The 20,130-nt window shown below is 41.9% G+C and overlaps 1 protein-coding gene across 4 annotated transcripts in view; it reads left to right on the forward strand.

Moving 5' to 3' along the window:
- The window catches only part of tasor2 (transcription activation suppressor family member 2), an 81,803-nt gene that overhangs the window by 9,011 nt on the left and 52,662 nt on the right, over positions 1-20,130 (forward strand). For all 4 annotated transcript variants that reach the window (XM_034176146.1, XM_034176147.1, XM_034176149.1 and 1 more), the window contains exons 6-13: positions 1,771-1,908; positions 11,385-11,518; positions 12,393-12,409; positions 15,814-15,913; positions 16,013-16,107; positions 17,139-17,245; positions 17,871-17,943; positions 18,136-18,207. In XM_034176146.1, coding sequence (XP_034032037.1) covers positions 1,771-1,908; positions 11,385-11,518; positions 12,393-12,409; positions 15,814-15,913; positions 16,013-16,107; positions 17,139-17,245; positions 17,871-17,943; positions 18,136-18,207 — 736 coding nt within the window. The remainder of the gene's footprint in view (positions 1-1,770; positions 1,909-11,384; positions 11,519-12,392; positions 12,410-15,813; positions 15,914-16,012; positions 16,108-17,138; positions 17,246-17,870; positions 17,944-18,135; positions 18,208-20,130) is intronic.

The following is a 20,130-nucleotide window of genomic DNA, read 5'->3' on the forward strand; positions in this document are numbered from 1 at the left end:
AAGAGAAAGGCAACACTGTTTATTGTCTAAGGCCTCTAAAACAGCATTCACTACCTTCAAGGCAGCAGCGGTAATGCTGTGGCTTTTCCGAAAGCCTGATTGAAATGTAGACAGAATTGAGTTAGAGGCCAAAAAATCCTTCAGCTGATCATTGACCAAAGTCTCAAGCATTTTAGATAAAACAGAGAGTTTGGATATAGGTCTATAATTATTTAAAGCTGTAGAATCACCACCTTTATAAAGGGGGACCACAAGGGCTTTTTTCCAAACTCCCGGGATTTTATTACTAACCAAAGTAAGATTAAAATATGGCACAATGGTTCAGCAATAAAATCTGAGGCAAGTTTTAAAAACAAGGGCTCTAATTTGTCTGGACCAGCTGGTTTATGAGGGTTCAGATTTTTTTAAAGCTGTTAAAACATCTGAAGTTGTAACAGGAGTAAAGTTAAAAGCAGGGATTTCACGATTGGTGTCCTCCTTAACTGGAGATACCAAGTGGAAATTATCCTGTTTAAATAACAATCCTGAGGATATAAAATGATATCGGTAGTAAATTGATCAGTTCATGTGAACGTGCATTGACTCCCATGTGCGGTTATTCCACGAGGTGCCACTGATCCACAATGTGAATTCTGCCTTCCAGAGCAGCTCTTTATATAATTATCTGAATCATCTACCTGTTGCTACATGTACGTAAGGGCTGGATTGTCATTCCTACACTCATATTGTTATATTTAATAAAAAGATAATAGTAAGTGCACGCAGGAGCTGCTGCCACTGCGTTCAGGTACCGTCGGAAATTACACAACTTTTTTGTTGTGTCAAATTCAGCAGTTGCTTGTGGCAAAATAATTAATTTTATCCACACAAAAGATTAATTCTGGCCTATATAAGGTGCCTGAGCCCATTGAAGCTGACCCCCCACCCAGATAAAAAAAAAAAAAATCCCAGCATACAGGCTGAGTTTGCCCTGTAATTTCCGATGGTACATGAACGCAGCAGCAGTGCTCAGAAACAAAACAGCTTCTGCACTGTGTGAAAACATTCAGCAGGTCGAACAAAGTCAAACTAAACGCTAACGTTACAGAAACTAAGCAAATGATTTAAAAAAAGTCAGTAACAACAGCAAAACGAAATACGGACAAATTGAGGTTTTCGGTGGTATTTGTTCAAATTTTTCAACATTTTAAAAATCCTGACGAAGTGCCAGCTGCAGGAAGGAAGCTGGGCAAAGGTTAAACGATGCCAATGAAAGTCCAGATTTCTTTCTTCGTTAGGACTTTGTTGCCCTTCATTAAGTGTCGTGTGACTGGGCCATTCATCCGTGAACAGCGAACCGCATCATCGGGGGGGCCGATTTTTAGGGGAACTGTTCGGTCGGCGACACCGGGTTTTTGATGGTACACTGTGCAATCATTTTAAGATTAACATGCCCCTTGATTAAATGAGTGAAAGTATATTGACTGTTTAAAACAATGTGGACACTGGGTTTGAAAATGACAACTCTGTGTCAGGTAGAAACTATCCTTGACCGAGACTTGTGCTTTGCTGTGCTTTGCGTGGCTTTTCCCAGGGTGTATATGCAACAGCACTAAAAGTACTTACACAAGGTGTATGTAAACATTTGGTTTCAACTGTATGCTAGTTCATCTAGATGTATTGTTTTTGCTTTTTAATGTTCAGTGATTAACACTGCGACTAGGGGTGTTCTTAAATTTTCGTGTTCAGTGGACTAAATCTCATTGTATTTTGTTGGGTTTTTTTTAACAGGGTAGAGTTAAAAAGGTTTTTGAGAACTACACCCAGAATTTCACTGAACCCTCTGTGGGGTTTGACTGCCATGTATCAGAACAGCTATCCTCTGTGTCTGCACAGACCAGCTCCTTTCTTGCCTTTGAGAGAACTCAGGTAAGGTCTATGATTGGTATAATTTAGTGCTGTGATGTTTTTCTGCAAACGCATACGGCAGATCTGCAAACATTGTTTAGTAAGGTCTTGCTCCCAATAAAGGTCTTGCAGACTTCAGCGCAGATACTCTATGGTTCTCTCGTCACAATACTCTGGATGTCAGCTGTAAACAAATATCACATTGACACAATGTAAACAAGTCATAAGGGTTGTTCGTAGTCATTTTCAAATGAAAGGTCAGGTCTACGAGTCACTTAGTTTGCTATACCATTTATGTTTCTTAGTGATTCATGTAAATAAAGGCCAAGATGCATTCATTGACTTTGAAATGTTCGTGTATCCATCCCCTGATTTGTCTAAATAAAACTGGCTGGAAAAGTGCTAATTTGAAAGAAAAACAACAGCACCACGATTGCAGAGCGCAAACCTCCACCAATACATGTTTCCAATTACACAAATTTTTACCTTGGAAAAAATTTTCAAGGTCAAAGTCCTGTTACACATGGCTTTTCATAAGCAAAATGAGATGTAATCAAATGTCAGGAGTATATATTTAGTTCATGCACTTGAATCAGAGGTTTTTTTTTCTGATGTCTTTTTTTTCAACTTTTTCGGGTTTTGAATTCTTTATCAGATCATTTTCACAAAAAATTGGTTATCTCTGATATGCACAATTTGTCATTTCTTTTTGGCACTTGGTTTCCGACTGATAACTGGAAGATAGACAAACAGGCATAAAATTTTGAACCTCCATCCAATTTTGGTGTTGTAGGTAAATCCATAACAGAAAAATTAGTGATTGAAGCACTTTTGATTGAGATAAAATGCAAAATGGACACCAAACTGGTATTCCAATATTACATTCAAATGTCCACAAAATCCATAATCCGGATTTGAACCGGATCAAGTTTTGTCAGGCGATAGTGAGTGCCAGTCTGCACATCACTTTGAAATATGAGTGTGATTGGGGCACGTTTGATGAAGATACAATATAAAATATACATTAAATGGGGGTTTCAGTGGCCACAAAATCTGTTATCTGGATCAGATTCAGATCAGACTTTTTCAGTTGATAAAGGATACCATCCTACATAATGCTGTCAAATGTGAAAGAAATTTAATTTTTTTTTTTTTGTTGTTATAAACTTTTGAAAATTTGTTCAGTGTTAAAGGATAGGGATTTTTCCAATATTTTTTTCTGACTTTAATCTATGACCTTGAACATTGAATCAGTTCTTGCCTATCAGGATATGAATCCTCTGTAAAAATTTCATAATGACATATGAAATATTGCGAGTTCCATGCTCTTCACAAACAAACAAAGAGGGGTGAAAACATGACCTCTGCCCAACTTCATTGGCGGAGCTAAACGGGTGAAAACATAACATTGCCCAACTACGTTGGCAGAGGTAAAAATATTTAATTTGACCAATTCATTATGGGCTCTGAAAATAGAGCGATGACAGTCCATCCTGAAAGTACTCTCAGACTTTCCGCTTCTTCCACATTTTTTATGTTACAGCCTTATTCCAAAATGGATAAAAAAAAATTTTCCTCCAAATTCTACACACAATACCCCATAATGACAATGGGGAAAAAAGGTTTTTTGTTTTTGGTTTGTTTTTTAGATTTTTGCAAATGTACTAAAAATTAAAAAAAGAAATCACATGTACATAAGTTTGCCATGAAGCTCAAAATCGAGCTCGGGTATATCCTGCTTCCACTGATCATCCTTGAGATGTTTCTACAGCTTAATTGGAGTTCAGCTGGGGTAAATTCAGTTCATCATTGTTCGTCCACATTTTTATGTTGCAGCCTTGTTTCAAAATGGATTAAATTCATTTTTTCCTCAAACATCTACACACAATACTCCATAATGACAATGTGAAAAAATGTTTGTTTGTTTGTTTTTTTTTTTAGACTTCTACAAATTTCAAAAAAAAAAAAAAAAAAAAAAAAGTATTCACAGCCTTTGCCATGAAGCTCAAAATTGAGCTCTGGTGCATCCTATTTTCACTGATCATCCTTGAGATGTTTCTACAGATTAATTGATGTCCACCTGGGGTAAATTCAGTTGATTGGACATAGATTGAAAAGGCACACACCTGTCTACATATAATGTCCCACAGTTGACAGTGCATGTCAGAGCAGAAACCAAGCATGAAGTGAAAGGAATTGTCTGTAGACCTCTGAGACAGGATTGTCTCGAGGCACAAATCTGGGGAAGGATACAGAAACATTTCTGCTGCCTTGAAGGCCCCATTGAGCACAGTGGCCTCCATTATCAGAGGAAGTTCGGCTCCACCAGGACTCTTCCTAGAGCTGGCTGCACATCTGAACTGAGCACTTAAGTCCTAAGTCAGGGATGTGAATAAGATCCTGATGGCCACTCTGTCAGAGCTCCAGCATTCCTCTGTGGAGAGAGGAGAACCTTCCAGAAGGACAACCATCTCAGCAGCAATTCACCAATCAAGTAGAAGAAGCAAGCATTGTCTGTACACTACTTGGACACTGGCTGTCAGCTGGACCAGCTGTCTCAGTTTAATGGCAACACCCTTCCTCCAGAGCCATCTCACTTTTAACAGGGCGGTCTGCTCATATCCCACCTCCCTTTCCCGGAGCGTTTGTCCTTGTTTATGAACAGTAACAGTAAACCACAGAACTAGTGACACCATATCTGTACCATTGCTGAGCCTTTGGCACTGATTTAGTAGCAGTGAGTGTTGATGTACAGCAGTAAGCACACACACACAAAGCAGTAGGCACATTTGAAGACAGAAAAAAAGATTGCACAACACAAAATTGCAAAACAGACAAATGTAGAAGCAGTGGCCATGGCAAAACCCAATACAGGTGCCATATATTGTTAATAGTTTAAATAAAACTAGAGACAGGATGATCGGGAGAGTCGAACTAGCGGGACAGGGTGTCAGGCTTACTGTTCTTGGTTCCTGGTCGATAAGAGAGCTGAAAGTTGAACCGTCCAAAAAACTGTGACTACCTGGCTTGTCTGGAGTTGTCTTTTTGAGGTTCGGATGCATTCCAGGTTTTTGTGGTGCGTCGACACTACAAATGGAACTGTGGCCCCCTCCAATCAGTGTCTTCATTGTCATAGTTACGCTGTGTTGGTGTAAGACGCTGGAAAAAGAAGGCACAGGGATGGAGTTTATCGTCTCCTATGGCTCTCTGAGATAGAACAGCCCCAACACCAGAATCGGAGGTGTCAGCCTCTGCGTCGAACTGGCAGTCCGGGTCTGGTTGAGTAAGGACAGGAGTGGGGACAAACTGGGATTTGCGGCAATGGAATGCCACTGGAAAGAGATCTGAGAACAGGTGAGAGCAGTAAAGGGTGACGCGACCTGACTGAAATTTGCAAAACCAGACATTTGGTAACTGCAGTGATCTTGCTAGGATCCAGCTTAATGCAGTTCTGGGTGAGAATGAAACTGAGAAAAGACACTGTTGGCTGATGGAATACGCATTTCTCGGCCTTAACGTACAGCTTTTTCTCCAACAACTGCCGGAGAACCAACAGCGCAGATGGTGGATGTGCTCAACTGGGTTCAGAGAAAAAAATCAGGATATCGTTGATGTAGATGAAAAAAACTGATTAAGGTAGTCTCTGAGGATGTCATTAACTAATGCCTGGATGGTGGCGGGAGTGTTTGTCAAATCGAAAGGCATGACCAAGTACTCGAAGTGACCAAAGGGGGTGTTGAATGCTGTCTTCCACTCATCCCCCTCTCTGGCACGTACCAGATGGTAGGCGTTTGTAAGATCTAGTTTGGTAAAAATAGAGCGCCCCTGCATCGATTTCCAGGGTCTGAACACTATTACGGTCCACAACCGGTACTCGCTCCCCCTACTTGTTTCCGGTTCTGTCCCCTGCAGGGGCGCTCTATTTTTATTTTTATATTATATTTTTATATTTATTACCGGTTGTGGACCGTAATAGTGTTCAGACCCTGGAAATCGATGCAGGGGCGCAACATGGCATCCTTTTTCCCAACAAAGAAGAAACCTGCCCCTAGAGGTGACGACGGGGGATGGATCAACCCACCAGATAGAGTCCCAGATGTAGGTCCCCATTGATTTCCTCTCTGAACACGAGGGGTTATAAAGATGACTGGTGAGATACTTGCTGCCTGGGAGTAAATCAGTGGCACAGTCGTAGGGATGGTGAAGAGGAAGGGCCCAAACATAATCCTTGCTGAACACCTCAGCGAGATCACGATACTCGGGGGGACTAACGACAAATCGGGAGGTGTGCTGACCGACTCCTTATCCGTAACACCAGGCAGAACCGAACATTGAAGACATCCATTGTGGCAGGTCTCGCTCCACTGGGTGATAGCCCCAGTCGACGAATGAATCCGGAGGGTATGTTTGACAACTCAGGGGTGCCCTAAAACCAACGGGGACGTGGAAGAGAACACAAAAAAACTGAATCATCTCGCTATGATTACCTGACATCACTAGTGTGACCTGCTTAGTTTGGTGAGTGATGGCCAGTAAGGGCATGACATCCAAAGCATGCATCGACAAAGGTGAGGGAAGTGCGTGGGTAGAAATCCTAGCCTCTTTAATTGTTCCATAGTCTAGGAAATTCCCTTCAGCCCTGGCGTCAGTGAGCGCGGGGAGAGTCAAAGAATGATTATTAAATAGCAGACTACCTGGGATTTGGGTGCATCTGGAATTGCCACCCGTGAATGTTATCTGGCTCACGGGTGGCCCGGGGTCTACGTATGAGCGTTGAATTTTGGCCAAATAGGGCACGTGCTTCGCACATAACCTGTGGAAGTGCAATACAGACAGCATCCGGTCTCTGTTGGCGTTCTTGGGGGGACAGTTTGACCCTGCCAAGCTGCATGGGCTCATCAGCAGGGGGAGCTGGAGGACTGGGTAGAGGATTACCTGCGGAGCTTGGGAAAGAAGGACCTGGTCCATGTCGCAAAGGGATCCGAGTGGGAGTGACTCAGTCAGCCCTCTGACCTTTCTAACACCTGAGGGCTTCCCCCCAGAGCAGGTTAATGATGCAAGATATTTTGCGTGGATCTGTGGAATACTGAAGGGGACACTAAGAAAAAACAGGGAGCACTGCATTAAGAAGGAAGAACACATATTTACATCTCCTGAGTAGGGTTCAGGCTTACAAAAAATGGTTCAGAACTAAATGGAGTAGAGGAAACTGAGGGCTGGATTAACTGAACGGGAGGGGCTACCGGAGCAGCGGGCGTGAACACCGAAACAGAATAATCCCGTTTTGCAGTGAGTGCAAACATGCAAGTGAGTGTGCTGGAAACCTGTTGGGTGAGTTCCTCTACTCGTTCTGTCAGGGCCTTGAGCTGCCGTTGTTGCCTGCCCAGGAAAGCGCAGTGGTTACTGAGAGCCTGCTGGAATAGGCTGCCTCCCATGGAGTCCATGACGTTAGCCAGAAACTCCTGTTATGGCTGAAAATCCAGCTGAGCAATGGACTTCAAATATGGAGGCTGAACGAATGAGGGAAAAAAAACATTTATTGTACAGTTGAAATATGCCACAATCAAGATCAAAGGTGCTGGAGGTCTGAAAAAATGCAGACTCAGGACTGAACTGGAGAAACCAGGAGCTGCAGAGCCCAGGATCCTTATGACCAGAGGTGTAGAGAAAGCCTCGGGAACCAGGAAGCAGAGCATGGATGATAGAGGTACTGGTGCTAGGTGGCCACCTGCGGAGACAGAGAGGATAGAGAGGCAGGATCCAAGGAGGCACACAACAGTATTTAGAATTATATTCTATACTTATTAAATAAAATCACGCTTTTAATATATAGATGATTTGCCACCCCCTGCTATATTGGCGTGAGTCCAGAATGTAAATATCAGTGTCCATTGTTCAGAGTTGTTCGCTAATATATGTAGCTTCTCTAAAAATATTAGTCCTATCAACATTTGGTTTTGGCACCATTCATCCTTGACCCAAATGGCAAATGTCAGCTCTCCCCAGTTTGTGCGTGGTTAAAATTGTACGCACAGCTGTTTGTCTTTTCTGCTTTACGCAAGTGTTTTTAATTTGACAAAGACGGTGGCAGAATACATTAAAAACACTAAACATTTCACTCATGGTGCCAACATAACACTTAACTCACTCATGGTAAGAGGAACATAATACTTATCTGAACTGACTAACCAGTAGAACTACAAAAACACAACAAATCAATAATACTAACAACATTGTTAAACTAATGCTGCGTTTACACATAACGACGACAAGTCACGAATGCCACGAAGTACACATTCTTGGCCGCTGATCACGAATCTGATGATTCGGGGCAGAGGCGTCAGGTGTCTTCAGGAACTGCTGCAACCTGTTACCACACGTTACGATTAATGGCACATGTTGCCGGAGAATTATCAGGAACCATTATGCACGGTCAAGAATAGTGTTCCGCGTTGTTGCGCGCTATTGCACGTAACAGCGCATCGTTAAGTTCTGTCACATTATGAACGAGGTGAATTGTCTCCACACACACACACACCACCCATATTCATCCAACCGAATTCAGATCGCTCCAGTTTTTCAGAAGAACTTTGTGACTGCACGCGTAGTTGGGCTCTGTGCCATGGAGTGGCACAGAGAGGAGGAGGAGGACAGCGCCAGATGTGTGGCTTCATGCGGCTCTCGTCTGGCGCATTTTCCCAAACATCAGGCACATGCAGCAGGTAGAACACCTGCAGGAGCGTGCTGAAGAGCACTGAAATTTGACTTTTAGCCGACTTGGTGTCAGCAGTCAAACTGAATGTTGTGCAGCAGGGTTTAATTGTGCGCATGCTTCTTCCTCCGCCAGACTGGAGGAGGTGCAGAGATGTCGGGCAGCACGTGAGTCTCCTCTCGCTCCTCTGGTTGCGAGAGGAGCGAGAGGACTCGTTCTCCCGCTCATCGGTTACAACAGCAGGTGGAACACCTGCAGGCGCGTCCTGAGGAGCTTCGGCAGGAACTGTGGACCGACATTTGGAGCCGAGTTTAATTGTACGCACGTGACAGAAAACTGATTCGTCGTGGCACGCAGTGAAATGTGACGCCGCGTTACAAGTCGTGTCAAAACTTGACAGTTTCCATGTCACTTCATAAAAACGCGTGACAGTTTGGGCTCCAAGAACCATCACAGGAACCACTACGAACGTTGTCACGTTCTATAAAGGATCAATACTCATCAAGACGGAGCAATACGCTCAGTTGCAACCTCCACGACGTGAGACGAAATTAGGGTGGTGTGTGACATTCATGGAAGATTTTTTTGACAGGCAAAAACATGCTCCACGAATATCAAGAATATCACGCACCAACACGCACTATTACGAAACATATTCAGATGCGTTAAGTCACATTAAGAATGTCAGGAATGTGTCACGAATGACAGAAAAATGACATTCGTAACGCATCTTGCTTATGTGTAAACGCACCTTAACCACAAAACTAACCACTTGAACCACAATAACAACATTTAAAAACCCCAAAACCCAAACTCCCATGGTGCATTGCAGCACAATGTCCATTGTTTATTAGTTGGTTAAAATTGCTCATTTCTCCAAATGTATTTGTCCTATCAACTTTCTATTTTGGCAGTGTTCATCCTTGACCCAAAATACATAAGCATATGAAAAGGCAAAGGTCAGCTCTCCCCAGGTTTTGCGTGATCAAAGCTACGTGCACACATGCATGCACAGCTGCTGTAAGCAGGTGCTTTTAATTTGACAAAAAAAAAAGACAGTGACTGAAGACATTAAAATCACTAAACTTTTCAGTCATGGTGCCAACATAATACTTAACTATTTCATGGTAAGAGCAACATAAGACTTAGCTAAAATGACTAAACCAATTGAACTACAAAAACACAATAAATCAATAACACTAACAAAACTGCTAAACTAAGATGAACCACAATAACATTTAAAATGTCAAAACCCTGAACTCCCATTGTTTACTGGTTAGCTAAAATTGCTAATTTCTCAAAAAATATTTGTGAAGTCAACATACCACACACGAACATTCCCAGGTCAGACAGGAAATCTCACAAAATCTCTCGAGTTTAAACGTGACTTCAGAGTAAACAGACGGAGATAGTTTGTGGACTATGTAAAAGAAGGGAAAAAACGATACAAAAAGAAAAGGTAAAGGCATTCTTTAAAGGAGTGGAGACAGCGCGACCACCGGACCTTCTGGTAAGTTAGAACAGCTGTTTTGATTTTATTCTGCTCCGTACGTCCGTCACCTTGCTTTCTAATTGGCTTGGCTTGGTTTACTCTCCTGCACAACACAGGTCGTGCAAGTGTGTGCATCAAAGTCATGCAAGTATCAGCACACCTTGACTGTATTAAAAACGCTGTCATATGTCTAATAAATTAATGCAGCTGTCACACCTTGACGACTTAACAAGCATATACTGACAGCTCTGTTTCCACTGAGTGGCTCGGGTCAGTATTATATGTGTCAGAACGGTTAAGTCTGGCTTGGTTTGCGTTTCCACCACAGGCAGAATTTTTGTTTGACAGGTGGAGCACTTAAATATTGGCAAGCACGGCACTGAGCACGCGAATGGTGTCGCGCGATGTCTCTGCTCCTGCACTGGCCCAGCCACACCAGGCACTGTAACTCAACAACCTGATGGATGACCTCTGGCACAGAAACCATGATGTGACAGAGCAACTGTGATGCAAAGTGCTGGTGTCACAGAGGGACGTTTCTTCATCCATGACAAGGAATTAAAGTATTTTCAGACGTCGTTCTCCAAAATCAGGAGGCTATATGTGAATACGTTTTTGTGAGACTGTGATGATGAATCCCACTGAAACGAGCAGGTAAGACTTTATATTTACTCTGTGTGTGATGGTTTATTATTTGAAACTGACTGTTTGCATGAGGACCGCAGCTTTCAGCCAATCAATGGACAGTATTCATGGACGTATTTTGATTTATGAGTAAATTACAAGAAATGTGTGTCAACAATCACACAGCTTACCTGCATCACATGTCCCAAATATGTGGGAGGTATGAGTCACACGCTGGCATATGTTGAAAATTTTCAGCATGCCCAAAATTTTTCGAGGTGCTCGGCATATTATGACATATATCAGCGTGCTTTGTGTGCTTCAGCGTACTCTTAACTTACATAAAACCTACCCATAACATGATAGACCTACACTAGTGTATGCCAGTGTTTTTTGATACTGTCGGCATACACTGGCTAAATTGTCATGGTATGACAGGGCCTTTAGCATGGTAGGTGTGGAACACTGGATGCCACCTTAACAAACTAGTCATTTCAGTGAAAGGTTGCACGTCTTGCAAACACCAATATCCATATTTCTTTATGGTTGTGTCATCTATTAGTGTTTTCTGTCTGTTTAATGTTTGTGGATGATATTTTGTTCAGTATATGCTTAAGAAAAATGTCATAACATTGTAAAGCTCAAGTGCTTCTGAACTTTGTCTTGCAGTATTACTTGTATGAGCTGCTACATACTGAAAACAAGGAAACTGCCCAATCTCCCAGCCTGGCCTGTCCATTTGCTATTGTATCATTTTCGTATACAGACAATAAAGGAACATTTGTAGAACCACAGGAGATAAGGTACTGTTGGATGACAGAAACTCATAATATGCACTGTTAAGTAATTCGTCAATACTTCACAAATGTTTGAGACACAATCGCAAATGATGTAAAACGATTACATACCCCGTTTGCCCATCAGAGGAGCCAGTCCCAAGCGTCAGCCCACTCCCTTTTTTTAAGAATGTTGGTTAAACAGCCGCCCAAAATTAAATTACATGGAATGCATTAAATGAATGAGATAAGACAAAAAATGGACACAATCAGGTGAGTTATTTGTGATATGTATTTTATTTGTGATGAAATTAGACATTTTATTCAAATTGCGTTCCACTGTCCATGATATTGGCCATGCTCATGCACTGGCCCAAAGCTAGAATTTCGTGTGGAGAACCCTGGGCCCTCTGATAGGAAAACACTGTAATCTATTTAAATAAATTCGAGGAAAATTTGTGACGACTCGTACGTACATGAAATGACTGTGAAAACCTTGAGCAAACACAACCTACTGTAGTTTTCTTATCAAATGAAGAATACTACTGACAACAAATTATGCAGTAATTTTGTTCTTGACTGAACTGGCCAAAATTTATTTTGCTTTGTCATGCAATGAGCGCTACACCCCAAAGGGTTTTTTTTTTTTTTTTTTTGTAACTTGGTAATTCATTCATTTCTTTAATAAAATGAAAAATGAATTTGTTATTTTTGTTTATGTTTTGGGGAATAGGAATGTTTGGACACTTTGAGTTTGATTTTCTGTTGACTCCCCAATAAAGAGAAAACAAATCTTTGTCAAAATTCAGTGTTGCCTTAAACCAATGTAAATAATTGTATATGATCAATGATATTTTGTGCAGTATGTGGGTTATAATTGTTTTCGTCTTTCTTTCTTCAGGGAGCAGAAAAAAATGGGTAAGTAATTTTGTAATATAAAGTAAACCTGTTGGTATTTCTTTTGTTTGTTATTCCTATAGTTGAGCAAAATAAATTGCTTGGTTGGGCGAGTGTTTTAATATGTTGCTGTAAGTAATGCATAATTAGAAAAACACTTCTGTATTTGTACTATATATGTATGTGTGTATGTATGTATATATGTGTATGTATGTATGTATATATGTATGTATATACAGTAGTGTTCAGAATAATAGTAGTGCTATGTGACTAAAAAGAATAATCCAGGTTTTGAGTATATCTCTTATAGTATTTGGTGAGGACCTTTGTCACCTCATAACCTTTGAACTGTTCAAAATTCAGGCAAGGTGTGAATACCACCCTGCAATGCAAGAGAAAAGATAACATCCAGCGAACGTTGCATGAAATCAGCCCAGTAAGATAGTACCCTTAGGGCCCTGTCCCACTGGCGTTTAGGAGGATTTGCGCATGAAATGAGACAAAAGCTGAGCGTCTGCAACAAAGGTGGGCAGAAATGACAAATGTCCCGGGGTGGATCAGCGAATACATGAGGAAGAAAAGCGGCTATAACAGGGAACAGAAGCGAAGGCGACCGCGGAGGCGCCCCCATGAGGGGCGCAGCGGCCGTGATGCACTCGCTTCATCCGTGCCCACTCTGTCTGCATGCACAACATACCATTTGCGACCGTGATGTGGCCGTGCTGGGCACGCGTCATATCTGTTTTGCACGCTGTCCGGGTCCGCCGCCAAGCCGCGCCAACCCGTCGGTTGTGGATATCAGCGGATGACAGGGGATATGCGGCGTGTTGGTTGTGTATGTCCTGCGTATGTCTTCAGGCAGTGATGCGGATCTCATCCGCAGCAGGATTTATGAGCCGCTCAAAAATCCTGGCTGCGGATATGCGTGCCTCTGCAGATGATCACGGACGTGTTCGTATGGCGGCCGACTCATACATGGTTATTGCGGTTGTTTGGTGGATGTGGGCCACTTTTGTGCGCATTCCATCCGCAAATCCTCCTAAACGCCAGTGGGACAGGGCCCTTAGGTACGTAACAGTATTCAGAATAATAGTAGTGCTATGTGACTAAAAAGACTAATCCAGGTTTTGAGTATATTTCTTCTTGTTACACGGGAAACAAGGTACCAGTAGATTCAGTAGATTCTCACAGATCCAACAAGACCAAGCATTCATGATATGCACACGCTTAAGGCTATGAAATTGTGCTATTAGTAAAAAAAAAAGTAGAAAAGGGGGTGTTCACAATATTAGTAGCATCTGCTGTTGACTCTACAAACTCAAAACTATAATGTACAAATTGCTTTTTTAGCAATCCTGTGAATCACTAACTAGTATTTAGTTGTATAACCACAGTTTTTCATGATTTCTTCACATCTGCGAGGCATTAATTTTGTTGGTTTGGAACCAAGATTTTGCTCGTTTACTAGTGTGCTTGGGGTCATTGTCTTGTTGAAACACCCATTTCAAGGGCATGTCCTCTTCAGCATAAGGCAACATGACCTCTTCAAGTATTTTGACATATCCAAACTGATCCATGATACCTGGTGTGCGATACCCTGGCAAAAATTATGGAATCACCGACCTCGGAGGATGTTCATTCAGTTTAATTTTGTAGAAAAAAAGCAGATCACAGACATGACACAAAACTAAAGTCATTTCAAATGGCAACTTTCTGGCTTTAAGAAACACTATAAGAAATCAGGAAATAAAATAAAATTGTGGCAGTCAGTAATGGTTACTTTTTTAGACCAAGCAGAGGGGAAAAAAATATGGAATCACTCAATTCAGAGGAAAAAAAAAAAATATATATATATATATATATATATATGTATGTATATATATACGAGGGCTGTCAATAAAGTTACGGTCCTTTTTATTTTTTTCAAAAACTATATGGATTTCATTCATATGTTTTTACGTCAGACATGCTTGAACCCTCGTGCGCATGCGTGAGTTTTTCCACGCCTGTCGGTGACGTCATTCGCCTGTGAGCACTCCTTGTGGGAGGAGTCGTCCAGCCCCTCGTCGGAATTCCTTTGTCTGAGAAGTTGCTGAGAGACTGGCGCTTTGTTTGATCAAAATTTTTTCTAAACCTGTGAGACACATCGAAGTGGACACGGTTCGAAAAATTAAGCTGGTTTTCAGTGAAAATTTTAACGGCTGATGAGAGATTTTGAGGTGATTCTGTCGCTTTAAGGACTTTTCACGGTGCGAGACGTCGCGCATCGCTCTCAGGCGGCGTCGTCAGCCTGTTCAAGCTGAGAACCTCCACATTTCAGGCTCTATTGATCCAGGACGTCGTGAGAGAACAGAGAAGTTTCAGAAGAAGTCGGTTTCAGCATTTTATCCGGATATTCCACTGTTAAAGGAGATTTTTTTAATGAAAGACGTGCGGACGGGTCCGCGCGTCGGGACGCAGCCGCCGCGACGCTCCGCCACAGGAAAAACACCTCTGTTGAAAGCCTTAAGGACAAGTTGGAACATGTCCTGCCTGTTAAACAATTTCTCATATACTCACTCCACTGAAAGCCATCAAAAGCCGCCTGGATTTTACAAATGGTTATCAACACGGAGGTGTTTTTCCTGTGCCGCCGCACCGCGTCGGCTGCGTCCCGACGCGCGGATCCGTCCGCACGTCTTTCATTAAAAAAATCTCCTTTAACAGTGGAATATCCGGATAAAATGCTGAAACCGACTTCTTCTGAAACTTCTCTGTTCTCTCACGACGTCCTGGATCAATAGAGCCTGAAATGTGGAGGTTTTCAGCTTGAACAGGCTGATGACGCCGCCTGAGAGCGCTGAGCGACGTCTCGCACCGTGAAAAGTCCTTAAAGCGACAGAATCACCTCAAAATCTCTCATCAGCCGTTAAAATTTTCACTGAAAACCAGCTTAATTTTTCGAACCATGTCCACTTCGATGTGTCTCACAGGTTTAGAAAAAATTTTGATCAAACAACGCGCCAGTCTCTCAGCAACTTCTCAGACAAAGGAATTCCGACGAGGGGCTGGACGACTCCTCCCACAAGGAGTGCTCACAGGCGAATGACGTCACCGACAGGCGTGGAAAAACTCACGCATGTGCACGAGGGTTCAAGCATGTCTGACGTAAAAACATATGAATGAAATCCATATAGTTTTTGAAAAAAATAAAAAGGACCGTTACTTTATTGACAGCCCTCGTATGTGTGTATATATATATATGTATATATATATATATATATATATGTATATATATATATATATGTGTGTATATATATGTGTGTATATATATATGTGTGTATATATATATATATATAAAATGTGGACACACATATTAACTGAATAGGATTGTGTACTGAACTTTTAATAGGATTAAAAAAAAATACATTATAATTTTATTGTAGGATGCCATTTTTCACTCTGGAAAGGTCAGCTCCAGGTCGGAACTCGGTTTTACCATGTTGACTTAAGATCTACAGTGGGTGCCTTTCTTCCTGCAAAGCTGTAAGTCAAATATGTACATAAAGTCATCATAATAGTGTGATATTTTGTATGATATACCCTATTTCAAATGTTTAATTTCATTTTGATTCCAATTTGAAGATCAACAGTGGCGAAAGTTGATAGCGCCATTTCCATGACAGGCATGAGACAGCTGTTGCCGAGGGCTGTCTTTGAATCCTGTTTCTTTGAAGAAGGTTTGTTTTTCAAGTTTTAGGGGAAACATTACTTCATTAAGTAGGAGTGGTTGTCCATTCATTTAACAACTAAACTACTGTATTCGCTCGACGGAGGGCCCAGGGCCAAGCATCAGTCCACCCCCTTTTTTGAAGAAACTTTTTAAACTGCCCACCTTAAATTAAAATAAATTACAAGGAACACATTTATTGAATGAGAAAAGGACAAAAAGCAACAAACAGGTGAATTATTTGTGATTTATTTTTTATTTGTGACGAAATCAGACATTTTATCGAACTGGGCATTCTAACAAACATAATAATACAATAACATGCTTTTGGAGGGCAGTAAGCATTTTCAGAGGCCCGACGTCCATGCCCAGTCGCCCAAAATAACTGGGCATGGATGTCATTGCGGGCGACAACATGGATGGAAGGACTCAAAAAATGCATACCGCACGACAACTGCGTGTTATTTGCACTATTATCACTACTGAGATACACAACACGTGGAACCACATTAACAATATTTAATATAATTTCAAAACACATGACACCCAGCAAACACGTACATAAAATATTGACTCACTTTAACTTTTGTCGTGTTGCCTGGTATGGCGCTGCTCTCCAAATTTGCCAGTGCGTCCTCATCAACTTGGCTGCTTTGGCTGCTGTTTGTTGTTGGACTATTCTTGAGAAAATCATCTGTAATATCCATATTAGGACCAACACACACTTCTCGCCTTTTCATCCTTTACTCTGCAGACAGTTCTTTTGCTGCACGCTATGACGTCATGAGTTTATGCACAGCGGGCGGGTATTAGCCAGGTAGTGTAAATGTAAACCTATGCTACCGGCTGAGCAACGCCTCAGTAAGTGATAATAATGGCTATGCTTGTGCATCAGCCCACCACATCTTCAGCCACAATTTCATGTGGAGAGCCCTGGGTGCTCCGACAGGGGAATATGGTATATTTTTAAACAAAAATGTTTGGCCGTTCTTGGATAACATCAATATTAACAAACTTGACACATCTTTCATTGTTTTTCAGTCTTTATGGATGGCTTATACTGCAGTTTGTGCGAGTTGATTTCCTCTGTGATAGAAGAAACGGCCTCCTTTTCTCGTCTTCTGAAGGAACTAAAGAAGAAAGATCTTGTATGTTTGTGTTTATTTTCACTCAGAAAGATTTTCATCTATGAAATGTCAGTTTTGGGGGGGGGGGGGGGGGGGGGGGTTAGCACAGTGAATGCCCAGTACAGCTGATTCTCCACAAATGATCTCAAACAAGTAGTTTTGTTGGCCAGATATAAATTTCAATATGAGGATGATGGACAATTCTGCCACTAGTGCCTATGAGAGCAGCCACTAGTGCACATTGCAACATTACCTGTTGTCAAAAGTTTAACTTTTTAAACTTTTCCACTTGCTGCAGTGAAAACAACAAACTGGATTACAGGCTTTGCCAGTATATTATTGCTACATGTTATATTAAAGAATATCAGTTTGGAAATGCCCAATTAATGCAGAGGTTGGCTTCATTCTGAATGAAGCTATGAGGAAGGAATGAAACTGGGGGAGAAGGGGTGCATTGGTAACACAGAGAAGTGATTGTGAAGTTATTTTCTGCTTTCGTCATTAGAAAAATGTGAATGTCAGAAGAGGTTTTTCAGCACTGGAAACTATATTTCCTTTGTATTGCAAATAGTTCCTCTTTTTGCACTGCAGTATTTCTTTTTCTTTACACAAGAAAACATCTGATCATTCTATTTATTTTATCTAGGGTCTCACTGTTCCATTGAACGATGGTGGTTTTCTCATGCTCCTACACTCTTCACATTTCATGACATTTGATGGTAAGAGATGACATTAGTTTATTCTTGTAATTTTATTTCCATTGTAGTGTAATGTAACAACAACAAAACCACATGCACATTTATTTCTTCATGACTATAATTGGACTTCAGTTCAGTCTTTACTATTTTTCTTTGGTTTATAATCTACAGTATATTGATATATTTATGTGGTTTTTTTGTTGTTGTTTTTAGATGCTGGATGTACTGCAGAAGAGGTAATGCAAGGGATTTTTGTGTTTCCAGACTCACGATTAATACAGAGAGGTGAGGGGAAAAATGTGAATATGGAAAACAGGAGTTTGTAGTTTGCATACCGTATTTTCTGGAGTATAAGTCGCACCTTTTTCTGTGTTATGATTGCTGTAATTTAGGATTTTTGATTATTGTTATGTATTTTTTATTAGTGGCATTTATTCTTTTATTATTGGAGTTTATTTTGCTTAGTGCTTTAATTCTTGGGAAAGTTCTATATAAATAGTCATTGTAATTAGTATTATTAATAACAAACATATGAATTTTTGGTATATAAGTTGCACCGGAATAGAAATCACAGGGCTTCCCAAACTAGCAAAAAAAAAAAAGCAACTTATACTCTGGAAAATGCGGTATATACATGTTGAATAAGAATGTCATGGCAATGTTGGGCTTTCAGTAATTGAAAAATACTGAAAACTGGAAAGGTTGGTATGGTTAGACTTTACCTATGTGAAACATTTTGAGGCAGCTCTGTTGTGATTTGGGGCTATATAAATAAATTAAATTGAAATTTTAAATGAAAAAAATGTGCTGAAATTTCCAACGTCTTTTGACTTGCGAAGGACTCTTAACTTCGTGTTAGTGATCATGATCGAATAAAGCTGGTAGGTATTCAGTGTCAACATAAAAAGAGTTTGTGAGCTTTCTGCTAACTTCAGTGTGGAAAGCCTCAGTAGTTTCTCGGTCCTTTAACCTCTCAATTTCAAAGCACATACAGGGGCATGTGTTAGTGGTTGACATTGAGCTTCAGTTTGAAGATGGCAAGCACAAGGTTATCTGTACTGATTTTGACACCAGATACTTTTTTGTTTGCCTTGTTGATGTCTAAGTCTGTTCATTGTACAGAGTATCATGCAGCAGCGTTAAACCAATGGTACTGTTGGGAAGGTCTCGTGACACGGACCCACAACAGGGGGCGTTAATGAACGGACAATGGATAAGCCAAAAAGTAACAATTTAATGTTGTGAAGCGCACAACGAAGTACAGACAATAACAATAGTGCGGAATGTCAATCATACACAAGGTGGCGTGTGGCAGGCTCGAAGATAGACGTCTGGTGATAGAAGAGCCGGAACCCACACAGCTTCCACCACCAACGGATCTGAAGAACACCGGAGCCGCCAAGCCCTGCGCCCCAGGTGGCCACTGTCTTCAGCAGTCAGACCCGGTACTGCTGGCAGAGAACAGAAACAGTTTGATGAGTGTGAGTACGCACACTCAGTAATCCCACAGTCTGTGTTCAGTTAGGAGGGAGAACCTCCACCTCCAATCACACACTCATACAGCTCCTTGTGAAACCACTTATCTGGTTGGGGTGTGAGGCGAAGCCCTCGCAGTCCACACCAAACGCCAATACAGCAGACAAGGACACGTCACAGGAAAACGGCTGTAAATGAGATCAGACTCTTGTTCAGTTTAAGCAGAGAAATTACCTGTATGGTAGCTGATTTCTCGGCGGGGAGGTGGAGTTGCAGTCCGGCTTTTATGGAGGTTGACGTAGATGAGTGACAGCTGGTGGTGATGATGTGACAGCTGTCACTCCACTGGTTCCGGCGCCCTCTCGTGCTTGAAGCCCGCACTCCAAGCAGGGCGCCATCTGGTGGTGGTGGGCCAGCAGTACCTCCTCTTCAGCGGCCCACACAACAGGACCCCCCCCTCAACGGGCGCCAGGAGGCGCCCGTTGACCAGGTTTGTCCGGGTGCCGGGCGTAGAAGTCGGCCAGGAGGGCCGGGTCCAGGATGAAGCTCCTTTTCACCCAGGAGCGTTCCTCGGGGCCATACCCCTCCCAGTCCACCAGATACTGGAACCCCCGACCCTCGCGACGGATGTCCAGGAGCCGACGCACGGTCCATGCCGGCTCCCCGTCGATGATCCGGGCAGGAGGCGGTGCAGGTCCAGGGGTGCAGAGTGGTGAGGTGTGGTAAGGCTTG

The sequence above is a fragment of the Thalassophryne amazonica genome, chromosome 8 (genome assembly GCF_902500255.1).
Source record: "Thalassophryne amazonica chromosome 8, fThaAma1.1, whole genome shotgun sequence".
Classification (NCBI taxonomy): Eukaryota; Metazoa; Chordata; class Actinopteri; order Batrachoidiformes; family Batrachoididae; genus Thalassophryne; species Thalassophryne amazonica.